Source organism: Heteronotia binoei, chromosome 2, assembly GCF_032191835.1.
Source record: "Heteronotia binoei isolate CCM8104 ecotype False Entrance Well chromosome 2, APGP_CSIRO_Hbin_v1, whole genome shotgun sequence".
NCBI classification, from domain to species: Eukaryota; Metazoa; Chordata; class Lepidosauria; order Squamata; family Gekkonidae; genus Heteronotia; species Heteronotia binoei.
The window spans coordinates 6,414,319-6,434,989 of NC_083224.1; the positions used below are offsets into that span (position 1 = coordinate 6,414,319).

General features: G+C 46.1%; 1 protein-coding gene across 1 annotated transcript in view; it reads left to right on the forward strand.

Annotated features, from left to right (window-relative positions):
• Nucleotides 1–1,339: 1,339 nt before the first annotated feature.
• LOC132567500 (membrane primary amine oxidase-like) overlaps nt 1,340–20,671 on the forward strand; it is a 58,338-nt gene continuing 39,006 nt past the window's right edge. Inside the window, exon 1 of the mRNA XM_060233177.1 lies at nt 1,340–2,918. Within this exon, the coding sequence (XP_060089160.1) occupies nt 1,346–2,918 (1,573 nt within the window). The 5' untranslated portion in view covers nt 1,340–1,345. The remainder of the gene's footprint in view (nt 2,919–20,671) is intronic.

The window sequence follows — 20,671 nt, forward strand, 5'->3', positions numbered from 1 at the left end:
GGAGATTGATACTTAAACTTTGCGGGCGGCGGAACGACGTTCTTTTTCTCTCACAGAGTCAGGCTGAGAGGACAGTCTGTGGCTGAGAGAAAGATCCCTCACTCGGAAGGCAGAGTGAGTGACAGGCAGTTGGCCTGGTATAGAAGGCTGGGGCAGTGAGGCTCTGTCTTCGTGGTGCTTGGGAGGCCACATTGGGGGTAGGGGGCTTCGGGAGTTCTGGCCCAGCTGGTGGACCTCCTGATGGCCGTAGGTTTTGGCCACTGTGTGACACAGAGTGTTGGACTGGATGGACCACTGACCTGATCCAACATGGCTTCAGACGAACACAGCTGCACACCTGGATCTGTCCTCACGCTGCATCTCCAAAATTTCCAGGCATTTCCCAACCCGGCCCTAGCTATCCTACAGACAATTGCTTTTCGGCACTCTTTTTTTTGCGGTTCTTTTCTTCCTATTCTGCATCTGTTTTACTACTTCTAGTGGTTGATGCGATATTGAATTTATAGTAGTAGCACCATAAAGACAAAATCAGAAGCTGGATATGAGCTTCATGAGCTCACTTCTTCAGAAGACGACGACTGCAGATTTATATCAGAGCCTAAGAGCGGCTTCTAATCGCCTTTATCTTCCTCCATCACAACAGACACCCTGTGAGGTGGGTGAGGCTGAGAGGACTCTCACAGCAGCTGTCCTTTCAAGGACAACCTCTGCCAGAGCTCTGGCTGACCCAAAGTCATTCCAGCAGCTGCAAGTGGAGGAGTGGGGAATCAAACCCGGTTCTCCCAGATAAAAGTCTGCACACTTAACCACTACACCAAACTGGCTCTCAGGCAGCTAGGTAAGTTTTTTTTTTTCTCAGGGTCTCTCCCTACAGATTGAAAAAGCAGGCTTTCATGCCAAACTTAACACAATGTAATATCAATTGCAACCACAAAAGGGAGGAGAACACAGAAATAACTGATACCCTCCCTCCCCCAAAGCCTAGAGGAACAGAGCAGCAACGAAAATGAGAAGAGAAGCCCATTTTTCCCGGAAGCTGGTTTCACCTATACTATGTGAGTCCTTTGGATGTTATCTATTTGTGTAAAATGACTACTTCCAAGGTGCTCCTGAACTTGTCTAATGGGTTCGTAGAAAAGCCCTGTTGCTTTCTTTGCAGAAAACTTTCGAGAAATGCCAAATGGGAGGTACGTAAAAAAGCAATAAAATTGTTCCTTTGAACCTCGTTCACACGAGTCTCCTCCCCTAATACAGTCGGTTTCTTCATCTGTCGCTCTGAACACTGCTTCAGTCTGCATTCTCCTAACTCCTTGACAAACCCCCTGGTTTTTCAGCTATGCTGATTATGAACATGAGATTGGTTTGTGTGCTCCTAGCGATATGCACAGCAATGGCTTTAATCTTAGGCTGGATATTCCGAACGAGACAAGAGAAGCCCCCCGTTTGTGAGAGCCAGCAGCAGGATTTATGTTTGAAGGACAGAGGCCAAGATGGACAAAGCTTCATCTTTGCTGATCTAACACCGGAAGAGATGGTACAAGTGAAGAAATACTTATGGAAGAACCTTGCAGCGCCTTTAGTGGAACCCGCTCGAGCCAAGCCATCGGACAACTGCATTTATTCCATTGTTCTTCATCTTCCCCCCAAAGCAGAGGTGCTGGAATTCCTGGATCGCTATGGGAGAAAACCTACACGAGAAGCTCTGGCTGTGGTCCACTTTGGATACCAAGAGGACCCAAACATCACTGAATACGTAGTGGGTCCTCTTCCAAAGCCAAGATATCACCAAGATATCACAATACAAAAGTATGGAGGGAAGCTGCCATATCATCGAAGATTTTTTATGGGAAGTGAACGAAGAGAAATCAACATTCTCTTGAGCAAGGAATATCTTAAAGCTCCAGATTTTATGCTCAGGGTATTAGATTATAATGGAAGCAACCTTGTGAAGCTCCTTGCTGTGCCACCGGGGTTTAAATCTGGAGACAGGAAAGTCTGGATGGGTCATTTCCAGAATGTTTCTGGGGTTTGTTTGCATCCAGTTGGATTGGAGCTGCAAGTGGATGTTAGAAGCTTGAATGTTTCTGAGTGGAAAGTGCTGAATGTGTTCTATAATGGGCAATATTTTAGGGACATGGAAGACCTTGAAAGACAATTCAACGAGGGGAAAGTTAAAGTGGCCAAAGTAAAGAAGGCTCCTCGAGATGGGGGTTATTCATCATTGAAATCAAGGGCCCCACCCGAGCTTCCAGGCCCTCTGCAATATGAACCTCGTGGTCCACGCTACTGCATTAGAGACAACCAAGTCACCTTTATGTCTTGGAGCTTTGCCTTTGGAATGGAAGTCAACAGAGGACCACGTATCTTTGATGTTAGGTTTGAGGGTAAGAGGATAGTCTATGAATTAAGTGTGCAAGATGCGTCTGCCCTCTACGGGTCCAATAGTCCAGGGATGATGCTTACCAGGTACATGGACCTAGCCTATGGCCTTGGGAAAGGGGCTTTCACCCTTATCCGGGGCGTTGATTGTCCTTATTTAGCGACTTTTTTGGATGCGCACTATTTCCATGATTCCTCACAACCTATAGCCCACAAAAACTCTATCTGCATTTTTGAACAAAACACTGAGGTTCCAGTACGACGCCATTATGAGCACTTACTCTCTGCATTTTATGGAGCGTTAGCAGATTCTGCTCTTGTCTTCCGTTCCATCTCTGTAATGGGTAACTATGACTACATCTGGGATTTCATCTTTCATCAAAATGGAGCGGTTGGCGTCAGAGTGTTTGCCAGTGGGTACGTTCAGACTTCTTTCTTCTTCAATGATGCCGCAGACTTTGGGAATCGGATCCAGGAGTTCACCCTGGGAACAATGCACACTCACAATATTCATTACAAAGTGGACTTGGACGTTGGTGGTAAGTGTGGCTTTTGATTTTGAAGAAATGCAGCAATGCCTGATTGCTAAATATTTAAACTGCACCTGAAGGACTGTCTATTATTTTGAGTCCCATAATCTTATGCTGGGTTGAGAGCTATGTGATATCCAAGCTATCCCAGACAAGTTTGCAGGATAATTGCCATTTTTCTTGAGAGTTGTCATTGAATGAAACCTTCCATCTTTGTTGGACATCCAACCTTCAGAAGTACAGGTGTGATTATCCAGTGGTTGGATAATAACGGTACTAAGCACATAGATCCAGGTGGGCAGCCATGTTGGTCTGAAGCAATAGAACAAAGGAGGAGTCCAGTAGCCTCTTGAAGACCAACAAACTTTTATTTAGGATGTAAGCTTTCGTATGCATGCGTACTTCATCAGACAATTGAATGGGGTTCAGTGAGTAGAGCTACATATAGCTGGTGGGCAGCGGTTAACAACGCAAAGTGGTACAAAGTTAGAATCCAATGGCAAAACAGTGAAATTAACAAACTGAAAGAAGATTTGGTCCGGATAGCATTTGCATGGGAAACCAATAAAAGAGTAACATGTCAGAATTGAAGAATGTCATGAGGAAATAAATGCTGTCTGTTAATTGCTATACTGCTTACAAGTTAGAGTTAAACTGAGGACATGTCTTTCCAAGAGTTATTCCTGTCCACCTAATTTACTTTTTAACATGTAACATAAATTATAAACATCATTCTAGTTAGCCATTAGAAAAGAAAGAATACATTAAAATACAGTGGAAGATGGGTTTAGTATATGTAAAGAGATAAACAGCCAATATATTTTATTTGAGTATATCAATACAAAGAACATTATTCCGATACACTATTCTAAAAGAGAAATGCATTGGAATACTGTGGATATATAGCTATCTCTCTCTCGGCTTGACTTCGCGAACGAACTATACTTGGTGAAAATTGGTCAAAGAATTTTATTGCAGTTAAGTATATAATCAAGGGTAAAAACAGTGAGGGGAAAGGGAAAGAAGGGATGAGAAAATATTATATACTACCTGAAACAATAATGGTCTTCGCTCTCTTTCAACCCATAAGTGGTAAGCTTCTAAACTAGGTATAAGAATAACGTTTCAACACCTTTAAACGCGATGAAAAAGTCCCATTTCCATTACTTCTTTAACCATTCATAGAAAGGAGTCCATCTTCTTGGTGAGAATTGGTTTAGCCTATGTAACAAGATTAAAAAAAAACCAATATCCCTGTTTAGTCCCAGGGGGGTGTTTGTTCCAAAGTACAAAGTGCAGTATGTGTATGAACACTGCGCAATGGTAGTGTTGCTATACACCGTTCCTTTCACGGAGTCAAGTATGAATTGAACCTATCTAAAAATATTGCACACTGTGGCTCCGTGAAAGAAACTGTGTACAAAAGAAAGAGAGCAGGCGAAGATTGTGAAACTGCCACAAAGATCTAGATTTGGCAAGTTCTCTCTTCCTCTCCTGTGATCTTTTCCTGTGGAATTGCTGTCTTTTTCTATTGGTTTGGAATCTTCACCGACCACCAGCAGAACACTGGAAATGTCTATTCCCTTCATTACGTGCGTGGCATTCATTTAAAAACTTTTCAGTTTAAAGAGACAGTTTGTTTCAGTATACCACAGGACTACGGAAGTTATCTGTCACAGACTTTTTAAAAGCTGTACTTGGTGTATTTCTTATGGTGTGAGAAGGTATTCGTATAAATCAAATTAAGATAACTTGTTTGTCATTTAAAGTATTGTTTGTTTTGGTGACTTTTTTCTATTTTGTATGGACTTTTATAATGCTGAGTAGAGATGTGAAGGCCCGGAAAAAAAACGGGAAACTTTGGGAAAACCTCGGGTTTTTTCCATCTTTTCTCCTGAAGCCTTTTTTGTTTTTTTTCCGAAAAATTGAAAAAAAGAGGGGAAAAGTGGGGGGAGGGGAGATTATGGAATGTTTTATTTTAACATGATGAATGAAATATTTTAAGTCAAGGTGTTCAAATATTTTCCAAATCATTTCTGAAAAATATGTATGGTATCAGATTATTCTAATTTCTGTGCACTGAGCACAAGCAAGTCCTAGGTCGTGTCCATTCACTGAAACGTAGTCCTACACTCCCTTCTGTACACTCCCCCCCCTCTTCAATTTGTTTAAGAGAATGAGTTTTTTTATTTTTTATGTAATACTGTGGAGAGGAAATACGAATAATTGTTACTTCTGGATTTTTAAAAATTGTTTCGTGGAGGGGTATTTTTTGTCTGTTCCACATAAACTAGAAACAATTCAGGAGATTGTTGCTCCATTTGTTACAATTACAAATAAATATTATTTAAAAAGTAAATTCTGTTCGGATACACAATATTTGTAATATGCTAGTTGTGATCATTTCACGCCAAGTAAAATTGTCCATAGTCATATTTTATGTTCCTAAAGCAACAAAATGACTTTCAGTCTGGAAAAGAAAAAAGAAAGTGCTAATGTAGCATTTTTTTTTTCAATTTCTCTGAAAATTTTCGGTTTTTTCCGAGCTTCAAAATTTCCGGAAATTTTACATCTCTAATGCTGAGTCAATGCACTACAATACCTGTTCTCAATCCATCTAAGAGCAATTAACTGTAGCAACTGAAAAATTTATGAGAGCCAGTTTAGTGTAGTGGTTAAGTGTACGGACTCTTATCTGGAAGAACCAGGTTTGATTCCCCACTCCTCCACTTGCGCCTGCTGGAATGACCTTAGGTCAGCCATAGCTCTGGCAGAGGTTGTCCTTGAAAGGGCAGCTGCTGTGAGAGCCCTCTCAGCCCCATCCACCTCACAGGGTGACTGTTGTGGGGGAAGAAAATAAAGGAGATTGTAAGCCTCTCTCTCTGATTCAGGGAGAAGGGCGGGGAATAAATCTGTAGTTCTTCTTCTAGGCCTGGCCGCTCCTTTCTGTTGTCATGCTGTTCCGGGACTTTATAAACGATTGTTTCAGAACGTCTCCTTGTTTTAAGGGTTAATGGTTTTAGAGTGTAAAATTGGTTTTACTGTTCATTCTTAAATGTGAGATATTGTAACCGCCCGGAGCCTGCATGTGGGAAGGACAGGTAGAAATTCATTTAATCAAATCAAGCCAAGAGAGAACTGGATGAACATATGGAGCAGAGGTCCATGAGTGGCTATTGGAACACTCTGTCTGGGGCAAGTGATGCTCTGTTTTCTTGGTGCTTGGGAAGCGACATGGGGGGGGGGCTTCAGGAGTTCTGGCCAACTAGTGGACCTCCTGATCGCCCCTAGGTTTGGGACACTGTGGGCCTGTTCAGATGCTCAGTTTAATCAGTTGCTATTGCTGTTTCCTACCGGATTAAAAGTGGCCGACCAGTAGTCAATCGTTGCCCCTTCCCCCTCAATCCTTCTCCAAACCGGATTATTTTGTTACCTGCTCCTTTGTGGTGTTTTTTGAGCTGTCCGGTTTCACCTCGTAGTTTTCTCCATCTGGATAGTTCTGCTGCGATATTAACCAAAAAGAACTGCATGGTGCTGTCGTGTGGATGGCAGAAGATGGTTTCACCGCGGAGCTATTTGAATTGCAGTGTGGCAGTCTGATCGATAATATCCAGGACAAAGATATTTGGAACAGAACCGGGTCAGTTTAACATGGACTCAATACGCTGAGTGAACTGGGCCCGTCTGACACAGAGTGTTGGACTGGATGGGTCATTGGCTTGGTACAACACGGCTTCTCTTTTGTTCTTATGTGACACAGAGTATTGGACTGGATGAGCCATTCACCTGATCCAACATGGCTTCTCTTATGTTCTTATGTGACACAGAGTGTTAGACTGGATGGGCCATTGGCCTGGTACAACACGGCTTCTCTTTTGTTCTTATGGTTGGGATCGTGATACTCTGTATTCTTGGTACTTTGGGAGAGGGGACAACGGGGGGGCCTCTGGAGTTCTGGCCCTGCTGGTGGACCTCCTGACAGTACCTAGGTTTTGGCCACTGTGTGACCCTTAGTATCAGACAGGATGCCTTCTCTTATGCTCTTATTCCTTTCCCATTACACCTATCACTTTTTTGCCTCTTATTCTTTTGCCCCTGGTGTTTCTGGCAACCTGGTTCTCTTCCTTACTGGCTCTAAGGCAGCTGACGTTGCCGTTTTCCAGTTCTCTTCCTTATGGGCTGTAAGGCTTTTGCTTTTCTTCTTTCCCAGAGCCTTCCCTGATTCTAAGCAGTTCCTTTGTGTTACTCCAGTTGGTTTCTGGCTCTTTTCCTTGCCCCAAAGAAATAATCTAACAGGGGAGAAAGAAAGAAGGGAAGATAAAAAGGTTCTACGCTCTTTTTGTGTGTGTTTACCCTCCTATCTTGTGACAGCTAAACCACCTAACAAGCTGCCTCAGCAGCATAGATGGTGCTGTTGATCTTTCTTTGAAGAATCACACCTTCTGTGAGCTTAACAAATTAATTGATCCACACCTTAAACCGAACTTGGCTTTCTGCTTTCTTTGCCTTCAGCAAAGCAAGCCGGTACACTCTCCTTCTGTGAGTAATGTGCATGGGAGTGATGGAACCCGTGCCCTGCGTCTGACTTCCGGTTCCATTACAACTTATTTGCATCGACAATTCATTCTCTGTGCGCTTGTTCTTCTACAGAGCAAGTAGCGTGTTACTTTTGTGAGATACATCTCGAGGGCGTTCCATGACTGGCTTGCCGCTGTGCAAGGAGACACCGAGAGATTGCACCATCCTTCCCGTGAGCAAGAGCCCCGTGGCGCAGAGTGGTCAAGCTGCACTCCTGCAGGCCTAAGCTCTGCTCACGACCTGAGTTCGATCCCCGGTGGAAGCTGGGTTTTCAGGTAGCCGGCTCGAGGTTGACTCAGCCTTCCATCCTTCCGAGGTCGGTATAATGAGTTCCCAGCTTGCTGGGGGGGAAAGTGTAGATGACTGGGGAAGGCAATGGCAAGGAAAGGAAAGGTCCCCTGTGCAAGCACCAGTTGTTTCCGACTCTGGGGCGACATTGCATCACGACGTTTCCACGGCAGATTTTTTTACGGGGTGGTTCGCCCTTGCCTTCCCCAGTCATCTGCACTTTCCCCCCAGCAAGCTGGGTCCTCATTTTACCGACCTCGGAAGGATGGGAGGATGAGTCAACCTCGAGCCAGCTACCTGAAGCCAGCTTCCGCCGGAATCGAATTCAGGTCGTGAGCAGAGAGTTCAGACCGCAATACTGCAACTTTACAGTTCCGCGCCATGGGGCTGCCTGCACAATGGCAAAGCGCCCCGTAAAAAGTCTGCCACGAAAACGTTGTGAAAGCAACGTCACCCCGGAGTCAGAAGACTGGTGCTTGCACAGGGGACCTTCCCCTTTCCCTTCCGCGAGCAGGGAGAAAGGAGAGCAAGAGAATCTCTGCGCCTAATTTAATCCAAGTCAGTTGTTTCCGTAAGGCCTTTCTGTCCCGTTTCTTGTTCCACAAGGAAAGTTTTCTGCTGCCTCCGGCCTTGCTGGTTTCTTCACCCTTGTAGCCTCAATCTACAAGAGCCAGTTTGGTGTAGTGGTGAAGTGTGCGGACTCTTATCTGGGAGAACCGGGTTTGATTCCCCACTTCTCCACTTGCACCTGCTGGAATGGCCTCGGGTCAGCCAGAGCTCTGGCAGAGGTTGTCCTTGAAAGGGCAGCTGCTGTGAGAGCCCTCTCCAGCCCCACCCACCTCACAGGGTGTCTGTTGTGGGGGAGGAAGGGAAAGGCGATTGTGAGCCGTTCTGAGACTCTTCGGAGTGGAGGGTGGGATATAAATCCAATATCTTCATCTACCTCACAGGGTGTCTGTTGTGGGGGAGGAAGGGAAAGGAGATTGTGAGCCGTTCTGAGACTCTTTGGAGTGGAGGGCGGGATATAAATCCAATATCTTCATCTACCTCACAAGGTGTCTGTTGTGGGGGAGGAAGGGAAAGGAGATTGTGAGCCGCTCTGAGACTCTTTGGAGTGGAGGGCGGGATATAAATCCAATATCTTCATCTACCTCACAGGGTGTCTGTTGTGGGGGAGGAAGGGAAAGGAGATTGTGAGCTGTTCTGAGACTCCTCGGAGTGGAGGGCGGGATATAAATCCAATATCTTCATCTACCTCACAGGGTGTCTGTTGTGGGGGAGGAAGGGAAAGGAGATTGTGAGCCGTTCTGAGACTCTTCAGAGTGGAGGGCGGGATATAAATCCAATATCTTCATCTACCTCACAAGGTGTCTGTTGTGGGGGAGGAAGGGAAAGGAGATTGTGAGCCGCTCTGAGACTCCTCGGAGTGGAGGGCGGGATATAAATCCAATATCATCTTCTTCTTCTTCTATTTGCCCTGTGATTGCTTCTCTTGGAAAACACTCCAACTCTTTTTTTTTTCTTTCTTTACTTCTAATATCTTCCGGCCTAACTTGGCGATTCACTTTAGCATCAAGCATGGCTGGAATTGGGGACGCACCACAATGTACTGACCCCTAAATTGCAATAACTTCTTCCATTTTCTCCTCTATGCCAGTAAACATATGAACATATGAAGCTGCCTTCTACTGAATCAGACCCCCCCTGGGTCCATCAAAGTTAATATTGTCTACTCAGACTGGCAGCAGCTCTCCAGGGTCTCAAGCTGAGGTTTTTCATGCCTCTTTGCCTGGACCCTTTTTTTAGGTGGAGATGCCGGGGATCGAACCTGGGACCTTCTGCTTACCAAGCAGATGCTCTACCACTGAGCCACTGTCCCTCCCCTGCTCTCCAGGGTCTCAAGCTGAGGTTTTTCACGCCTATTTGCCTGGACCCTTTTTAGCTGGAGATGCCGGGGACTGAACCTGGGACCTCCTTCTTACCAAGCAGATGCTCTACCACTGAGCCACCGTCCCTCCCCTGCTCTCCAGGGTCTCAAGCTGAGGTTTTTCACGCCTATTTGCCTGGACACTTCTTAGTTGGAGATACCGGGGATTGAACCTGGGATCTTCTGCTCACCAAGCAGATGCTCTACCACTGAGCTACCGTCCCTCTGCTAAAATTAGACTAGACGCATGAAGCTGCAAGATACTGAATGAGACCCTCGATCCATCAAAGTCAGTCTTCTCCACTCAGACTGGCAGCAGCTCTCTAGGGTCTCAAGCAGAGGTTTTTCATGCCTACTTGCCTGGACCCTTTTTAGTTGGAATGCCAGGGATTGAACCTGGAACCTTCTGGTTACCAAGCAGATGCTCTACCACTGAGCCACCATCCCTCCGCTCGGGAGGTGGTGGGCTCTCCTTCCTTGGAGGTTTTTCAACACAGGCTAGATGGTCATCTGACAGCGATGAAGATCCTGTGAGTTTACGGGGAGGTGTTTGTGAGTTTCCTGCATTGTGCAGGGGGTTGGACTAGATGACCCTAGAGGTACCTTCCAACTCTATGATTCTATGAAACTTAAACTAGACATATGAACATATGGAGCTGCCTTCTACTGAATCAGACCCTCGGTCCATCAAAGTCAGTATTGGCTGATTCTGCATTCCTGTTTGAGGATGATTTCCTGAGCACTGAAATCGCCTTATAGAAATCCAGATTGTTTTGCGGCATCTACATTCCACGTTTTCGCTACGGTTATGGGAAGAGCTTTACATTGGAGGATGTTTTGATGTGCTTCATCCACTAGGTGGCACTATTGCTCTCATTTTCACATCCTGTTTGTCATTCACCCCCAGTCACTAGGGGCAACCTAATCTGAGGGTTGTGTGTTCAAGCCCCACTTCCCGCTGAATGTTATTCCTTTTTTTTAGATAAATTTTAGGATTATCCCACGTTGATAACCTTTCGTTGCTTATTTAAAACAAGCCCTTCAGTCTGTGCCTTCTCCAAAAAAGAGGTAGTCGAGGAAGAGAGGCTTGGCTCAGTAGCTCTGCAGTGCGATTGAGAGAGCCTGACAAAGCAAGCTCCCCCCTCCCCTCTTCCTCCCTAAGGGAGGAGCCTCAGCCAATCGAGAAAATAGAGGCTTTGCTCTGAAGCTCCTGTGCGGTTCAGCAAGCCTTCTCTTATGTTCTTATAAGGGTGATTAACATGTGGAATTCACTGCCACACGAGGTGGTGGCGGCCACAAGTATAGCCACCTTCAAGAGGGGTTTAGATAAAAATATGGAGCACAGGTCCATCAGTGGCTATTAGCCACAGTGTGTGTGTATATATAAAAATTTTTTGCCACTGTGTGACACAGAGTGTTGGACTGGATGGGCCATTGGCCTGATCCAACATGGCTTCTCTTATGTTCTTATGTGACACAGAGTGTTGGACTGGAGGGGCTAGTGGCCTGATCCAACATGGCTTCTCTTATGTTCTTATGTGACACAGAGTGTTGGACTGGAGGGGCCACTGGCCTGATCCAACATGGCTTCTCTTATGTTCTTATGTGACACAGAGTGTTGGACTGGACGGGCCACTGGCCTGATCCAACATGGCTTCTCTTATGTTCTTATGTGACACAGAGTGTTGGACTGGAGGGGCCACTGGCCTGATCCAACATGGCTTCTCTTATGTTCTCATGTGACACAGAGTGTTGGACTGGAGGGGCCACTGGCCTGATCCAACAGGGCTTCTCTTATGTTCTCATATGACACAGAGTGTTGGACTGGAGGGGCCACTGGCCTGATCCAACAGGGCTTGTCTTATGTTCTCATGTGACACAGAGTGTTGGACTGGAGGGGCCACTGGCCTGATCCAACAGGGCTTCTCTTATGTTCTCATGTGACACAGAGTGTTGGACTGGAGGGGCCACTGGCCTGATCCAACAGGGCTTCTCTTCTGTTCTTATGTGACACAGAGTGTTGGACTGGAGGGGCCACTGGCCTGATCCAACAGGGCTTCTCTTATGTTCTCATGTGACACAGAGTGTTGGACTGGAGGGGCCACTGGCCTGATCCAACAGGGCTTCTCTTATGTTCTCATGTGACACACAGTGTTGGACTGGAGGGGCCATTGGCCTGATCCAACAGGGCTTCTCTTATGTTCTCATGTGACATAGAGTGTTGGACTGGAGGGGCCACTGGCCTGATCCAACAGGGCTTCTCTTATGTTCTCATGTGACACAGAGTGTTGGACTGGATGGGCCACTGACCTGATCCAACATGGCTTCTCTTATGTTCTTATGTGACACAGAGTGTTGGACTGGATGGGCCACTGACCTGATCCAACATGGCTTCTCTTATGTTCTTATGTGACAGAGTGTTGGACTGGATGGGCCACTGACCTGATCCAACATGGCTTCTCTTATGTTCTCATGTGACACAGAGTGTTGGACTGGATGGGCCACTGACCTGATCCAACATGGCTTCTCTTATGTTCTTATGTGACAGAGTGTTGGACTGGATGGGCCACTGACCTGATCCAACATGGCTTCTCTTATGTTCTTATGTGACAGAGTGTTGGACTGGATGGGCCACTGACCTGATCCAACATGGCTTCTCTTATGTTCTTATGTGACACAGAGTGTTGGACTGGATGGGCCACTGACCTGATCCAACATGGCTTCTCTTATGTTCTTATGTGACACAGAGTGTTGGACTGGATGGGCCACTGACCTGATCCAACATGGCTTCTCTTATGTTCTTATGTGACAGAGTGTTGGACTGGATGGGCCACTGACCTGATCCAACATGGCTTCTCTTATGTTCTCATGTGACACAGAGTGTTGGACTGGATGGGCCACTGACCTGATCCAACATGGCTTCTCTTATGTTCTTATGTGACAGAGTGTTGGACTGGATGGGCCACTGACCTGATCCAACATGGCTTCTCTTATGTTCTTATGTGACAGAGTGTTGGACTGGATGGGCCACTGGCCTGATCCAACAGGGCTTGTCTTATGTTCTTATGTTCTAAGCCTCGCAAAGCAAGCTGCTACGCAGATGGAAACAAGAGAAAGGGGGAAGGAAGCAGATGACAGCCAGTTGCTCGGGGGGCTGAAAGAAGCCCTCTGAGCAGGGACGGCGCGTAGGAGTAGGCCAAGTAGGCGGCCACCTTGGTAGCAGTCCAAAATCCAACAGATGCAGCGACGCGGGTCCTAGGTTCAGTACGTGTTTCGTTCACCCTTCTACATGCCGCTTTTCTTACGTTCCGGAACCCGCGCTTAAGGCAAAAGCTCACGCGAATAGACGAATACGTGCATAAGATATAAGAAATATCTGTGGAGCAATTCTTTGCAATGCATAAATAGCACAGTGGTTTATTTCAGGTGTTTCTCATCAGTACACCGCGGTTTTCCGGTTTTGTTTAATCCCCAAGTGGGGGCAGGGGATCCCCCAGTTTGGAGGCCCTCTCCCCATTTCAGGGTCCTCAGAAAGCGGGAGGCGGGGAGGGCAACGTCTGCCGAGCACTCCATTATTCCCTACGAAGACTGATTCCCATAAAGAATAATGGAGAATTGATCTGCAGGTATCTGGGGCTCTGGTGGGGGGGGGGCTGTTTTTTGAGATAGCATCCAATGCCTTTCCCTAAAATACCTCCCAAGTTTCAAAAGGATTGGACCAAGGGGTCCGATTCTCTGAACCCTAAAAGGAGGTGCCCCACCCGTCATTATTCCAAACGGAGGAAAGGCATTTAAAAGGTGTGCCGTCCCTTTCAATGCGATGGCCGAAACTTCCTGTGGAGTTCAACGATGCTTGTGTTCAATTACGCTGACGTTCCGCCTTGCTCCTGGCTCCACCCCCAAAGTCTCCTGGGCTCCACCCCCCCCCCCCCCCAAAGTCCCCAGATATTTCTTGAATTGGGCTTGGCAACTCTAGTCCCAGGGGGAGGCCGACAGTCGGCCCGGGGCTCTTCCTCCCGGGGCTCCCAAGTTATTAAACTGTCTCCAGGGTGGCCAGGAAATAAGCAGCAGGAGACCCAGAGGCCGGGCCGAAGGACATGGAAGGGAAGCTGGAAGCCCTGACCCTCCCAGTGGGTGCTTTTGTACAAAGATCACGGGGGTGGAGACAGGCCACCCAAAAGCAGAAGAAAAGCTTCTCCAGGAAAAACCCAGGAAGGCAGGGCAGAATAGGGCCTCCAAGCCAGAGTAGACACATTCTACCACACAGGGGGCTGGGTCTAGACAGGCAGCTTGGGGCGGCAGTCTCCCATCCCAAAGTAGTACCTAGGGTTGCCCAGTCCAATTTAAGAAATATCTGGGGACTTTGGGGGTGGGGCCAGGAGACATTAGGGGTGGAGCCAAGATCGAGGCTGTGACAAGCATCATTGAACTCCAAAGGGAGTCCTGGTCATCACATTGAAAGGGACGGCACACCTTTTCAATGCCTTCCTTCCATGGGAAATAATGAAGGAAAGGGGCACCTTCTTTTGGGGCTCATAGAATTGGACCCCCTGGTCCAATCGTTTTGAAACTTGGGGAATATTTTGGGGAGAGGCTCTAGATCCTATACTGAAAATTTGGTGCCTCTACCTCAAAACACAGCCCCCCCAGAGCCCCAGATACCCGCGGATCAATTCTCCATTATTTTCTATGGGAATAAATCTCTATAGGGAATAACAGAGTTCCCAGCAGGCATTTCCCTCCCCTCGCCCCGCTTTCTGATGACCCTGAAGCGGGGGGAGGGTCTCCAAACCAGGAGATCCCCTGCCCCCACCTGGGGATTGGCAACCCTAATAGCACCAGAAGACGACATTGGATTTATCCCTGCCCTACGCTCTGTATCTCAGAGTGGCTTACAATCTCCTCTACCTTACTGCCTCCCCCGCAACAGACACCCTGTGAATTGGGTGGGGCAGAGAGAGCTCTGACAGAAACTGCCCTTTCACAGACAACTCTGCGAGAGCTATGGCTGGCCCACGGCCATTCCAGCAGGTGCAAGCGGAGGAATGGGGAATCCAACCCGGTTCTCCCAGATTAGAGTCTGCGCACTTCACCACTACACCAAGCCGGCAGAAGGGGAAACGCCGTGGGGGTGGTTAGATGGCGCACGGCCCGCTGCCGAGACAGGGACAGGCCACACGGTCTCTGGAGGAGTGATCAGAGCAGTTAGACCACTCATGCTCTTGGGCAGCGCTTCCCAGGCATTCCCGGGCTTTTCACACCTCCAGGAAAGGCGGCAGGGAAATGCCCTGGTAGCTTTTTCAGACACTTCAACTATGCTGTAGGACGAGCTGAGTACGGGAGCGGGAAGGTCTCCAGATGTTCATGTCTAGATTTGATTTTTAACCTGTCTGGGGGCCATCCCTGTGTCACCTCAAACTGCCCATCTGGACGCAGCGATGGCTTTCAGTGGACTGGAATTTCACACAAAAGCTTTTAGCGCGAATAAAACTCTGCATAAAATCATAGTAGCTCAGCACCTACCTTCAAATGCTTCTTGAATTACAATTGTCATAACAACAACCTGACTCCCATCATACTTTTTAAATTACTTCCGCCTATGTGGCCACAGTGGCAGGATGAAGACTTCCATCTATCTGCTTTATATGTTCTGGTTATTTCCCTGTTTTTGTAGTCCAATCTGGAGGTGATTGTTAAATGCACCTTTGTGGCTAGGTCAGATGGAGACAGGAAAGGGACTAACTAACATGAGGATGTTACCCAGAAGTGACATTATCACAGTGGGGACGCTGAGCCAGGGATGCTCTAGGACCCGTGGTAAAAACTCTATGGTACCATATAAACTCTAGGAGCCAGTTTGGTGTAGTGGTGAAGTGGGCGGACTCTTATCTGGGAGAACCGGGTTTGATTCCCCACTCCTCCACTTGTATCTGCTGGAATGGCCTTGGGTTAGCCATAGCTATCGCAGGAGTTGTCCTTGAAAGGGCAGCTGCTGTCGGAGCCCTCTCAGCCCTATCCTCCTCACAGGGTGTCTGTTGTGGGGGAGGAAGATATAGGAGATTGTAAGCTGCTCTGAGTCTCTGATTCAGGGAGAAGGGTAGGGTGTAAATCTGTAATTCTTCTTCTTCTATTGGTACCATATAAACTCTATGGTACCATAGTTTTACAGCAAATCCTAGAGTTTTATCGTGAATCCTAGAGCATCCCCAGCACGATGATGTCACTTCCAGGTTACGTCATTGCACCGTGCACTTGCAAGAAACAGTCTCCCACCACTGTGGAGGAGAGACATGGCAACCCTGGTTTAAGCTGGCATAGGTGGTAAAATGCCAGTTTAATTACCTTTGTGACCTGGGCCTCCACAGACAAAGCGATATCCAGGATCACACCCAGGCTCTTGACGGTTGCTCCAGATGTTAACAGAACACTATCAAGAACCGGAATTTGGCATTCCAGTCCTGCATCTCCCCCACCCAACCAGAGGATCTCCATCTTCAATGGATTTAACTTCTGCTAGCTTTGGTTCAACCAACCAACCATGGCCTCCAGTCCCCTGTCCAAAACCTCCAAGGTGGAATTCATTAACAGACTGATGATACCCGAGCCCATTAACAGACTGATGATACCCGAGCCCCTAATGATACCCGGTTCATTAACAGACTGATGATACCCGAGCCCAGCTGGGCAAGGGGACACATAAAGATGTTAAATAACATTGGGGACCCCACATACCAGAAGGTATCGCGGTGACACCCTTTCCTCTAGCTCCACCCTCGATCTCAGAGAAAGGAGACGAATCACTGTAAGGCAGTCCCCAAGAGCTGCACATCGGCGAGGTGGTAGGTCAGCAGGTTGCGCCAAGAAACCCATGCTCCTGGCCCTGGAGATTAAAACAAAAACATGACACAAATCCTTAAGAGCTGGGTGTCATACAGCAGGGGCCTTCTACTGGCTGCCACCACTCTGTGTTTTAACAATTTATTAATAACATATGGTTACAATATTTAGTTATATTTTGTTCTATCTCTAACCCATATGATATTTCAATCCCCCCTCCCTCCATTGCTAGACTTCCCCGAAGTTATATATTTAAGTTCAATTGTAAAGGTACCCCTAACCAATCAAAGTTCAATGCTTTTTTTTTTTAATTCGTACTAAAAAATTGTCCAATGACTTTTTAGATTCCGTTCTCGCTCTATATATCCTGTAAATTTTTTCCACTCCTTTTTAAATACATCTAAATCATAGTCTCTTAAGATTCTTGTTAATTTATCCATCTCACTCCACGACATAACTTTCACAATCCAGTCCCATTTCTCTGGTATTTTTTCTTGTTGCCACAGCTGCGCATACAATGTCCTAGCAGCTGTGAGCAAGTACCAAATTAAAGTCCTATCTTCCTTTGGAAATTTTTCTAATTGTAATCCGAGCAAAAAAGTCTCTGCAACTTTCTTAAAGTCATAGCCCAAAACTTTGGAGATTTCTTGTTGTATCATCCGCCAAAACTCTTTCGCTTTTTCACAAGTCCACCACATATGGAAAAAGGAACCTTCATGATTTTTACATTTCCAACATCTATCCGACATCTTTTTACTCATTTTTGCCAGCTTTTTCGGAGTCATATACCACCTATACATCATCTTAAAACAGTTCTTAATATTTTGACAAGTTGATATCTTCATCGAGTTCTTCCAAAGGTACTCCCAAGTATCCATTTGTATTTCTCTGTTCACATTGATTGCCCATTTGACCATTTGAGACTTTACTACTTCTTCTTCTGTAGACCATTTCAATAGTAATTTATATACTTTCGATATTAATTTTTCATTGTCTCCAAGCAGAACCCTTTCCAGTTCTGTTTGCTCACGTCTAATTCCATCAGATTTAATATCATTTTCCATCAAGCTTTTTATTTGTTGCATTTGAAACCAGTCATACTTGTTGTTTAACTCTTCTAAAGACTTTAATTCAACTTTATCACCTTGAATCTTGAGCAGTTGATTATATGACATCACTCTTTCTTCTTCAGATTCAGCTGTAATTTTTATCACTTCTGCTGGCACTATCCAAAGCGGCTTTCTCTCATCACCATATTTCTTATATTTTATCCAAGTATTTAATAAACTATTTCTAATATAGTGGTGAGAAAAAAGACCATCCATCTTATTTTTCCCATAATACAGATACGCGTGCCAGCCGAATTTATTCCCATGAGCTTCTATCCGTAAAGGTTTTTTATCTAACAGCATTATCCAATCTTTAATCCATGTCAAGCAAACTGCATCATGATACAATCTTAAATCTGGGAGCTGAAAACCACCTCTTTCTTTAGCATCTATTAAAATCTTCATTTTAATTCTTGGTTTCTTTCCAGCCCATACAAAATCTGAAATCTTCTTTTGCCATTTATTGAATTGTTTGCTGTCTTTCACAATCGGGATAGTTTGAAACAAATACATTATTCTTGGCAAGATATTCATCTTAATTGCAGCTATCCTGCCCAGCAAGGACAAGTTAAGTCTATTCCATTTCAACAAATCTTTGTCCATCTTACACCATAACTTTTCATAATTATTTTTGAACAAGTCAATCTTCTTCATAGTTATTTCTAAGCCAAGATATTTAACTTTAGTAGCAACTTCCCATCTCGTCAAAGTCTGTCATTCTTTCAGTCTATTTGGTTGCATATTTTTACATAAAAATTTCGACTTCTCTTTATTTATATCTAGTCCTGCTATCTCTCCATATTCTTTTATCTTGGCTAATAACAACGGTGTCACTTGAATCGGATTCTCTATTATGAATACAATATCATCTGCAAATGCTTTATATTTGTAAGAGAATCCTCTAATTTTTATGGCTGCCACCACTCTGGAAAGGGTCTAAACCCATCCACCCCTGTCTCTTCCTTGTTAGTAAAAACCTTTTAACTGACCAAGGAGATATGAGGACCCAAGCAGTATAACAAGAAGTTATTTACAGTGCTCAAAAAAGTGGGTAAAAACAGTGAAATATATATACAGTAAAGGTGGGTGCAAATAAACAGGAGCCCTGACGCATTTATTGATAGATAGATAAATTTATTGTCATTGTTCTCAAGAAAATGAGAGCAATGAAATGAGGTGCTCTTCCACAAACATACCAACACATCAACACCCACAAAAGGACATATACATAGACCATTTAAATGCATCTAAAAACGCATAACCATTCATAACCCTGCATTTAGCTTAACCACGGCACTTGGATAGAAGCTGCCCTTGAATCTATTTGTCTTTGCCTTCAACACTCTATATCGCCTACCTGACGGTAAAATCTCAAATAGCAAGTGGCCCGGATGTGAAGGGTCCCTTAAGATCATTTGTATCTTCCTTCTACATCCCATATCATACAGATCCACCAATGAGGGGAGAGAACATCCACAAATCTTCTGTGCTCTCACCATCACTCTTTGGAGCACCCTTCTCTCTGCTTCCGTGCAGCTCCCAAACCACACGCAGAGGCAATAAGATAGAATGCTCTCAATGGAACTACGATAAAAGGCAACCAGCAGACTCCCTGACAGTTGTAGTGATCTTAAGAGTCTTAAATAATATAGTCGTTGCTGGGCCTTTTTCTCTAGAGCTAAAGTATTTATTGGGGTGCCAAGTCCCCTGCGTTCTCTGGTGGGGGACTTTTGCACGAGCGCAAAGCATGTGCGTGATGCAATGATGTCACCCGGAAGTGATGCCATTGCGCTGGCAATGTCGCGCGCGTGTGCTCTAGGCATTTTCGGGAAAACTCTATGGTTTCTCTGGACGCTCTAGCAATTTGGGAGGAAAAACTCTATGGCACAATAGGTACCATTGAGATTTGTCCTCCCAAATTGCTAGAGCATCTGGGAAAACCAAGAGTTTTCCTGGAAACGCCTAGAGCAACTGCGCACAATGTCGCCAGTGCGATGACGTCACTCGCAAGTGACGTCATCACACCAGTGACGTCAGGGGAGGTTCCCCCCGCTGGCCCAATGTGGGCTGGTGGGTTGGGAACCTCCAGGGCAGGAGAACCCTGCCTGGCCCGGGGGCTTGGCAGTCCTATGCATTTAGCTAAACATTCCCTACCTCTAATACCAAAACTCACCCCCTTGGGTAAGGGATCTCTCCTGCTGCTCTCCTTCCTGCAGCCTTTCCCAAAGAGAACTCACCCTGTCTGTGCTTGACCCTTTTGTGCTCTCTTCCCAGGTCCCACCCCTCTCTGGGCTAGTTTCTCTCCAAAACCTTGCCACCCAAATCAGAGGGACAGAGGGGATTCTGGGAAATGTAGGCTTTCTTTAGTAACTCTAGGGTTGCCAATCCCCAGGTGGGGGCAGGGGATCCCCCGGTTTGGAGGCCCTCCCCCCGCTTCAGGGTTGTAAGAAAGCGGGGGGAGGGGAGGGAAATGTCTGCTGGGAACTTTGTTATTGCCTATGGAGATTTATTCCCATAGAAAATCATGGAGAATTGATCCGCGGGTTTCTGGGGCTCTGGGGGGGGCTGTTTTGGGGAGTAGAGGCACCAAATTTTCAGTATAGCATCTAATGCCTCTCTCCAAAATACCCACCAAGTTTCAAAAAGATTGGACCAGGGGGTCCAATTCTATGAGCCCCAAAAGAAGGTGCCCCTATCCTTCATTATTTCCTATGGAAGGAAGGCATTGAAAAGGTGTGCCGTCCCTTTCAATGTGATGGCCAGAACTCCCTTTGGAGTTCAATGATGCGTGTCACAGCCTTGATCTTGGCTCCACCCCTAACGTCTCCTGGCTCCGCCCCCAGATATTTCTTGAATTGGACTTGGCAACCCTAAGTAACTCCCAGGCAGGCTTCTCTGGAGCCTGTAGGCCTCATTAGGCCCAAGATCATGACACTGGGTTTGGCTTTTCTGCTGGTGTCTCTGAAACAGTGAACTGAATCTGGCCGGGTCATGCCAGACAGACAGACAGCACTGACATCTTT